Here is a 9,834-nt window from a genome sequence, read left to right on the forward strand (position 1 = left end):
CAGCCACTGTGGAGAACAATATGGAGGTTCCTTGAAGACCTTCAAATAGAACTACCATATGATCCAATCATTCTACTCCTGGGTATCTACCCAAAGGAGAATGCTCAGTTGGAAAAGCACTTGCACAGCTATATTCACTGCAGCATTATTCACGATTGCTAAGACATGGAACCAATGCAAATGTCTACAAACAGATGAATGGACTGAAAATTGTGGCACATATACTCTATGGAATACTATTCAGCCACAAAAAAATAAGGCCCTGGAATTTGATAGAAAGTGGATGAATATGGAAGATTTGTTGCTGAGTGAAGTAAGTCAGGCTATGAAAGAGAGACATTGTATGTCTCCACTTAACACATACCTACTGTCCACTCTATGGTAGAGACTGAAAGACTGGAGAACATAAAAGCATTAAAAATTGTTATGGACACTAGAGACAAAGAGGAAGGAGTGTGTGGGAGGGGAAGAGTGTAGGAAAGGAAATTTGGGGAAAAATAGAGAGGTAAGACACTTGAGGGACACAGATATGATTTATTATCTGTTGATGAAGATGTGTATAATATTCTCAGCTGGGCTCAAATGAGCTGTACATCATGCTTGGTAAGATCTCTTTACAATCTAAATGATGTATAGCAATTGAATGTATGAATAATAATGATAAATAAATATTTATTTCATTATATTTGTTATTTTTGTTTTATTTGACCAGAGAGAGAGAGAAAAGAAAAGAGAGAAAGCAAGCCACCAGGTCCAGGACTTGAACCCCAGTCAGCTATGTGGGAGTCTAGCACCTTAATTACCATGCCACCTGCCAACCGTGAGGCTGTAATTTTAAATATTAAGCTCAGGAGGTTTTGTAGATAAGAAAACTGCCCATTTCAAGCCATCTGACTGAAAATGCAGAGCTCTTGCCACTGCCAAAAGGTGTTTACAGATTTATTGGAAAGAAAGCACATAGCATCTTTAGGGAAGTGAATCAAAACTGGCCTGGAACGAAATTCCCAGTGTGAAGGAAGTGTTGGGGAGTTCGGGGTCGGGGGGGGGAGAAGCTTGGACTTGGTGGGGGGAAACCTCCTTCTGAGCAGTAGGGACATGAGGGAGACTTGTTTTCAGGTGGATAAAGAGAATACTCATAGATTATTCCTTATCTCCCCTAAGAGGTCTCAAAAAAATACATGCTGGGGTCAGGAGGTGGCATAGTGGTTAAGTCACTGGATCCCATGTAGCTGACTCCATGGATCAAGTCCCAGACCTGTGGTTTAAAAAATGTGCCAGGCATGTGTGTATGTGTGTCCAAAATCCCAAGAGGAGAATGGAGGAGAAGAGACTGCAACATGGCCATTCTCCCTGAGAGGGGTGATTTCTCACCTTCCCCCCGTCTCTCTGTTTCACCACATCCTGGGATGTTAGTTCCTAGTATACATAATGGAGATGGATCATCTGTGGTCCCAATTTCCAATCAAAAGAGCATACTGTTTGTAAGAGTGAATTCTGGTAGCTTCATTGGTCCCTTCAGACCCTGGTTCTCCCCTCACTAGTTGGTGGTCTTGGTTGAATCCTTCATGAACTTCTCTGAATCAGTTTTTTCATCTTGGAAGGGAGGATAATAGAATTAATCTGCATTGGTTCAGATACAGTTTGGCTCCTGTTAAAATGACCCCAAATCACGGTACCCTCAAGAAGACAGATGTTTATTTTCTCTCAGTAATTGTATAAGGGCTGATATCATGGCTTCATGATACATGGGCATTCAGTCTCCTTCTAGTGTGTTGCTGTGGTATTTCCACTTAAAGATGACTTATTCTGGGTCCACATCTTCTGGGCCCACTCAGTGGCCAGTAGGAAAGGAAAAAGGGAATGTAGGCTCCTTCCTTTCAAGTGCCTAACTCAGAAGTTGCACACTAGGCCACAATGGGAAGGGAGGCTAGGAATAATTATCCTTAGGAGCCATGAGTCCATCTAAATGAAGAGAAAAGCTATATGGGGATGATTAGCTAATGTTCTTCTCTCTATATCTATCTATCTGTCTAATGAACTACTTATACAGATGAACAAAATATTCTATGAAGTACAATGTCTAGAATATAGCTGATGTCTAGCCCTGATTAGTTCTCTCCCCCTTGTAGATGGAAAAGTGTCTCCTACACATATTTTTGGAGCACCTATTATATGCTACTATAATGAGAAACACCAAGAAAAACACAAAGAAGAAATTGACCCAATCAAATGAGGAACACTGGTGATGCAGAGTGAATTATGACACGGCTAAGAAGAGTGAAGAACTATAATCAAATTAGGTACAAAATCCTTGGAATCAAAGAGAAAGGAGTTCCTCAAACCATCTAAGAATCCAAGAAAACCTTACATTTGGAGGAACATTTGAAATTGGATCCTTGTCTTAGGTCATTTTCTGCTGCTATAATTAAATACCAAAGACTGGATAATTTATAAACAATATACGTTTCTTCGACTCATGGATCTGGAGTCTAGGAAGTCCAAAGGGATGATGCTAGCATCTGGTAAAGGCGTCAACCCATAAAAGAAGAAAGGGCAAGAAAGTTCTTAAGACAGAGAGAGGAAATTTGACCCAGCTCATTCTTTTTTCAAGAACCCTTTCCTGGGATAACTAACTCACTCCAAAGATAACGGTATTACTCCATTCACAAAGGCAGAGATCTCATGTCATAATCTCTTCTTAGAAGTTCCATTTCTTAATACCATTAAAATAGGGATTAAGTTTCAAATACATAAAGTTTGGGGGGCATATTTAAACTGTATCAGTCCTCTAAGATAAGTATGATTTTACCAGATAGGAAATGAAGGGGAAAGATTTCAGATGGTAGGATAAGAAGTCTTGTCAACACAAATCAAAACAACATTAAGTATATGTTTTACATATAAGACTGGCAAAAATCAGACAAAGATACAGGTACAAATATAGAATTAATATATTATCTATGAATATACATAATACCCACATCAGTGAAAGAGTGGAGAAAGGATTGCCTACCATATGCTATTAGTGCTAGTGTATGTTGGTGTGGCCTTTTTGAAAAATATAAAAATTTGGCATAAAATATTCAGATCCAAAATTACACACATCTTTTGATCCAGCAACTTCATTTCTGGTTATCTATTCTACACAAATATTTTCACAAGAGCTCAAGGTATACAATCAAGGATTATATTTCAGCATTGTTAATAATAATGACACAATTACCACAACAACCTACAACTAAGCCAGCCTATGACTGGGAAAAGATTAAATGGCCACTAATCTGCAGATACCAGAAGACTGAGACACGGGTATGAGCAGATTTGAAAGGATGGTGCTGTTATATTGGTAAGGACTTTCTTTGTCTATGGTAGAACAGTATTTATAGTCTGTGCTTTTTGTACAAAACCAGACACATAAATAAATGAAACTAAGATAAAACAAACAAATGAACAAGTTTTAATCTGCGTGGGGTAACATATGTGCATTTGACCACTGAAAATTTTGGACAGTTTTTTTGTTTTTTGAGAGGTTTTTTGCTATAGGGCACGTGCGCTCGCCAGACAGACACAGAGAGAAAGAGAGACAGAAAGCAAGAAATCACCCCCCAGGGGGGATGGCCACACCACAATCCCTTCTCCTCCATTCTCCTCTCAGGATCTTGGGCATGCACGCACACGCGATCGGTGTGAGTTTAAGCCACCAAGTCCAGGACACGAACCGTGGTCAACTACGTGGGAGTCCAGCAACATAGCCATTATGCTAACTGGTGGCCCCTCCACTGAAAATTTATAGGAGGAGCTAGACTAAGATATTAAAAGCAATTACTTTAAGGAAATGAGAGTTGAAGAAAAATAAATAATCCTCTGATTTATTGTTGATATGGCTAAATTTTTTTTTTTTTGGAGAGGTTGTTTTTTGCTATAGGGCGCATGCGCTCACCAGACAGACAGAGAGAGACAGAGAGACAGAAAGCAAGAAATCACCTCCCAGAGGGGATGGGCACGCCGCAATCCCTTCTCCTCCATTCTCCTCTCACGCTCCTTGGGCATGCACGCACACGTGCCCGGCGTGAGTTTCAAGCCACCGGGTCCGGGACGCGAACCGCGGTCGACTAGGTGGGAGTCCAGCGACATAGCCATTACGCTAACTGCTGGTTCCCAATATGGCTAAATATTGAGAATAATCTAAATGGCTTCCTATGGAAATGAGGTTAAATGAATCATAATACTTGAACACAATATGCTATTTCATAGCTATGTTTAAAATTATTTTTTAACTTTTTTTATTTACAAATAACCACTGTACATCTTTATAATGTGAAACATGGCTTTTTCCCAGCATGTATATGGTGCCTATTAGTCAAATCAAAGACATTACCATATAGCTATCAAAAAAAAGGAAGTGGGCCAGCAGATGGTGTGGTGGTTAAGGGGCTTGAATTGCCACATGGCCAACCATGGTTCGAGTCCTGGACATGGCTTTCTCTCTCTCTCTCTCTCTATCAAAACTCATGTGAAAAACAAAGAAAGAAAGAAAGAATTCTTAAAAAAAAAAAAAAAAAGAAGAAGAAGAAGGAAGTTAGGCCAGCTCTGGCACACAGGTAGAACAACATTTTGTGATGCTGGACCAACACAGCAAGATGGTGGGTTTGCATCTGAGATCCCCTAGTACATGCTGGGTATGCTGGAAAGTGATCCCGATGGGTTGACCCCAGGGGAGATCCCAGTGTGAAAGCTGTTGGAGGTGCCCAACACTCTACCTCTCATGAAAGAAACAACATAAAATAAGCTCTAGGGAAAAAAGTAGAAAAAAAGAAGGAGGAAGCTTTGTCTACAAACATAGAAGCAACTTTGGTGCCAGCAGGTGGTGTGACAGTTAAGGGACTGGAGGACTCCCACATGGCTGATAGCACTTCAAGTCCTGGACATGGAAGCTTGCTTTCTCACTTTCTCTCTCTCTCTCTCTCAGTCTCTCTCTGGTCAAATTAATAAATAATAATAAATAAAGTTAAATAAAACAATTCTTTATATGGGACCACCAGGTGGATGGTAGTTGGGGTGCTGGATACTCCCACATGGCCGACTACAGTTCAAGTCCCAGACCTGGCGGCTTGCTTTCTCATTTTCCCTCTCTCTCTCTGTCTCTCTCTGGTCAAATTAAAATAAATGAATGAATAAATTAAAAATTGAATAAATAATTATTAAAAAATTTTTAATTCTTTATAAAAAAGAAACAGGTTTAAGACTGTTAAGTGAAGAGCACAAGGTTCAGAATCCTATGTATACTCTCATTAATACAAATAGTGTAACAGAAATATGCCTGCATGTCTGTGTACATGTGCGTTTGTGTGTATGTGTTGTGAACAGCACACAATACCCTGCAAGGATACACAGGAAATTAGAAACTAGTGGTCACCTCTAGATATGGAAACTGAGTGGTTTGGGAATAGAGGACGAAAGGTTGCTCACTTTCTCTGCCCTTTTATACTTTTGAATCTTATCCTGCACATATTTATTACCTTCTCAAAACATTTTAATTAAAATTTACATTAGGAATAAGAAACAAAAGCTAAAAGGTCCTTATGCTGCCTCACTTCTCGAATTTCTGCTAAAATAAGTGCTACTGCAGCAGAGGATGGCATTGGGCCACTTCTGCTCCACAGTACGTGGCAAGAGTTTGGTTCAGCTCAGCACAGGTCCTGTGAAACCTGTTCCAACCTCGCAGCTCAAACACACTGAGAGAAGTGCAGTGCAGAGTAAAACCCTTACTCTGCAGCCAGGCATGTTAAGGGGCAGGTGTAAAATCATATTGTAATTTACCTGTGCTCTGTGATAAGAACAGTTACCCCAGGAAAGAGAGATTAGGGTTATGACAGTAACTTACTATTTCAAGGCACAGTCAGGATGAGTGCTGTGGTCCACACACTTTAAGAGCTTCACTGGTCTACAGAAAGAAAATATTTAAGCAATTATTTAAATAGCTTTCATTCATCAAACTCTTATGATGTATCTGCAAAGCCGACAGACACAAAGCCTCTGTCCTGAAAGAATGCACACGCTATTTATTTTTGAAATATTAGCCAGCACTTGTGAAGAATGGAAAGAAGCTTGATTATGTATTTTTCATTGATCGTGTAATTTAATCCTCACAACAAAATGGATTGGTTCTATTTTCATCTCCAATTTATAGTTGAGAAAACTGACGGAAGCGCCTTCCCCAAGCCCTCACGACAGTGAGATGTAGAGCTGAAGTTGGAGCTTGCAGGCCGGCTGCAGAGCCTGAGCTTGTCAGCACTTCTTTAAACCTTTCAATAAATACTCTGGGCAAGGTGGTGCTTGAAGCACAGGGGAAGGCCAGTTCTCAGGCATCAATGAACAGAGCTACGTTGCTCTGGCCAGTAGAGGGCAGCCAGAAGGCAAAGTGAAGCAGAATGCAGAGAGGAGCTGGGTAACGTGGCTCATGGGGCATTAGAGAGGAAGCAGGCCAGCAAAGTCATCTCTGTGGCAGGATGACCAGAGGGAAAGGATTCAGAACAGGAGAGCTATACTGTTTACTCTGTGGCATGCTGTGTGATCACTCCTTGAACTTGTCTACTTTCACTGAAGTCTACTTCACACATCTGGTTTTTTATGAAAGGAGTTCATTGTTGTTTGATGGTCAAAAAGGGACTGAGAGTCTGATTTAATACAGTGCTAGCAGAATCCAACTGAGACATAATAGAGAATATGAAAAGACAAAGCTCCACCAAAATTAACTAGAATATGGGAAAATCGACTGACCAGACAGAAGGCAATACCGCCTGAATTTTGGGAGGCAGAAAGTTCTGCTTCCTGAGTAGAACTGAGTCAGGCTTGGGAGGGAAGAGTCCTGATGCAGCTGAGGTGAGACAACGCTAGAGAGGAGGGACAGCAGCAGGCGGCTCAGGATAGCCAGGAGGGGAAGGAGACTGAGCGAGACTGAGCTCTGGCTTGGCTTCAGCTGTGCTGGATGACTGAATGAAGAATGACTCCTCAGGGAGAATTCCTCAGCAAAGTATCGTAACTATGTAATTTTTTTGTCATAATTTTCTCTACTATTGAACTCTCTTTTACAGTAAGAATGGCCCGTTTTTTCATTTTAAGGGAGGAGGAACACATTAATAACAGGAGCATGGTTCAAGGCCATGGAAAATGAGTTCCAGAACACAGCTGTCACGGAGTGCTGACTTCGCGTGATACATGTAAGTGCTGATTCATCTACAAAAAGGCAATGTTTATATAAAGCTTAGAGACAGACAAAACTAACCGATGACATTACAGATGTGGAGAGTAGTCACCATAGAGGTTCAGCCTGGAAAACAAAGGGAAGGCCGAGGATGGGCTGTGGTGTTGGTGCTGCTTCCTGACCTGTGTGCTAGTTGCGTGTGTACACTGAACTTGCAAATACCCATTCATCCACCTGCTGTGGTTGTCATTCTTCTGCACATAGTTGCCTTGTTTTTTAAAAGGGGTGGTAAATAACACTTAATTTTTAAGTTTACTGACAGTATTAGCAATGATATGTGAGTAAAATGATGCAGATAACAAAACATTTTTGAGGGCCTCTTTCTCTTAGGATGACATAGAGATGGGGGAGCAGTCCACTTCCAGGAGCCTTTGCTAAGCTGGGAGAATTGTCTGGTCTCTGCAAATCTGGAGAAGTCAAAGGTTAGCAGAGCCAGCAGGATTACCATGACTGTGGATGAAAAGAACAATGATACAGTTTCTCTGCCATGCCATAAATATCCAAGAAAGCCATTGAGTCCTTGCAAGTCTGAATCCAGCCCCCTGAGGAACCAGCACACCTGCAGACTTAGGAATCGAGGCAGAGAGAAGGTGAAACATGAGTTCTGATTCCAGGGGAGGGCTTACAACTGCTCTAAGGTTTGAGCTAGCCTTTTCTAAACTTCTGAGAAGCAGGAAGACTCTCAAATATTTGAGTATAAGCACCTGGCCCATATTTACTCAAAAAATGGTAATTCATTATTTTCTTAATGGTCTACAGTCAAGATATATCCACCTATAAGTATCTCAAAATTTTGCATTCAGGGCCAGCAAGTGGCATGGTGGTTAAGGGTACTAGATTTCCACATGATCGACCACAGTTCAGGTCCTAGACCTGGTGGTTTGCTTTCTCACTTTCCCTATCTTATTCCGTCTCTCTCTGGCTAAATCTAAATAAATAAATAAAGTTAAATAAAATAATTCTTAAAAAAAAAAAGGAAATAATTCTTCAGGTAATTATTTTCAAGTTGTATGGCATAACCAAAAAAAGAAAAAAAGAAATCCACCTTAGTGTCTATCGTGGACAAGGATCCCTAGGCATCCAAAGGTGCAGGAACCCAGGTGCAGGTTCCCAGTTACCCACCATACCATGAGCAAGGAGGAGGAAACTGGGTATAAATGATACAATCTTGGTTTCTGTGTATGTCCTTCAACTGTCATTAAAGTAGCCTCTGGACAAGTGGTGGGGCCCAGACAGGACCCTGTTCAGAAAGCACACCCTGCTCCCACTGCCAGAGGCAATGCAGAAGGCACAGAGCTGTGGCCTTCAGAGCTGATGCCTAGCAAACTCTTTCAACAGCCCACCCCTACAAAATCAGCACTACACCGTTGAGTGTGCACACTGGTTATCCACACCACTTACAGGTAATCATTAATGCAGCTGTACTGGAACCCCATCTTCTCCAGTCTCTCCTCCAGGATTTTCACGCTGCCTTCTCCACATGATTCTCTATAAAATGAAAACATAGACTTTTAAAATAAACATATAAAAAGAGGTTGGGAAGAGGAAGTTGTTCCTAGGTTAACTATAATAAAAGTCTTTAATCATGTCCTCCCAGGTATTCTCTTATAGTGAAAATCATAATCTCTGGTATAAATGGCGCCGTTTCCAAAAAACTCACAGCGCCCTGAAGAACGTGTTCTGAGGACTGAACACCAGATCTGAAGAAGCCAAGCCATGCTGGGACGGCCAGGGTGTCTGCCAATATGCACAGTCACACCACTGAGTAACAGGGGTCATGACCTATCCCAGCACAGCATTGACTACTAGCCTGTTCAACCTGTGGTGTATTAACTTTAAAATTTAAATAACAACAAAAAGAGAAGACACCTTTATGGCTCCTGAGAACTAGTGACTTCAGGGGAATAAGTGAAATGAAGATTTTCCACTGATAATTAAGCCTCCAGCCCACAAACTCGAGTGATTGAACTTCAAGTGTGGGAAGAAACACACCATCCATCACATGACTAGAAATCACCACAGGGCCACAAGAAATAGGGGAAAGCAGGAAAATACCTCTCCTCCACGGGAAAAGAATAACTCCTCTTCATCCACACACAGTTCAATGGAAATCATGGAAATGTCTGACAAAGAATTTAGAACATTCATAATGGCGAAGTAACAGAGATGGAAGAAAAGAGAGACAATGAACTGCAGAAGAAGCAGGAAAGAGGAGCTGATGAGTTCCAGGAGGTGAGGAAATTCTTGCAAGATCTGAAAGAGGAATTTCACACTTTACAGAAGAATCAAGTGGAACTGTTAGAGATGAAGGCTGTAATACAGGAAGTCGAAATCTCCCTTGAAAGTATTAAAAGCAGACTAGATCATACAGAAAATAGAATCTCAGATGTAGAAGAGAACATTGCTGGCCTAGAAAAATCCACCATGAAGACGGAGAAAACTGCCCAAAACTTTGTGAATAATATAAGAGAAGTACTAGATACCATCAAACGTCCAAACATCCAGATAACTGGCATCCCAAAAGGCAAAGAGACTCATAAGGGCATTGATAATCTATTCCATGAAATCCT

General features: G+C 41.1%; 1 protein-coding gene across 1 annotated transcript in view; it reads right to left on the reverse strand.

Moving 5' to 3' along the window:
• BST1 (bone marrow stromal cell antigen 1) overlaps positions 1-9,834 on the reverse strand; it is a 55,642-nt gene that overhangs the window by 14,086 nt on the left and 31,722 nt on the right. The window contains exons 7-8 of the mRNA XM_027770441.1: positions 8,666-8,752; positions 5,885-5,944 (exon numbers count right to left, since the gene is read on the reverse strand). Of these exons, the coding sequence (XP_027626242.1) occupies positions 5,885-5,944; positions 8,666-8,752 (147 nt within the window). The remainder of the gene's footprint in view (positions 1-5,884; positions 5,945-8,665; positions 8,753-9,834) is intronic.

The sequence above is a fragment of the Tupaia chinensis genome, unplaced genomic scaffold, assembly GCF_000334495.1.
Source record: "Tupaia chinensis unplaced genomic scaffold, TupChi_1.0 Scaffold000138_1, whole genome shotgun sequence".
Lineage (NCBI taxonomy): Eukaryota > Metazoa > Chordata > Mammalia > Scandentia > Tupaiidae > Tupaia > Tupaia belangeri.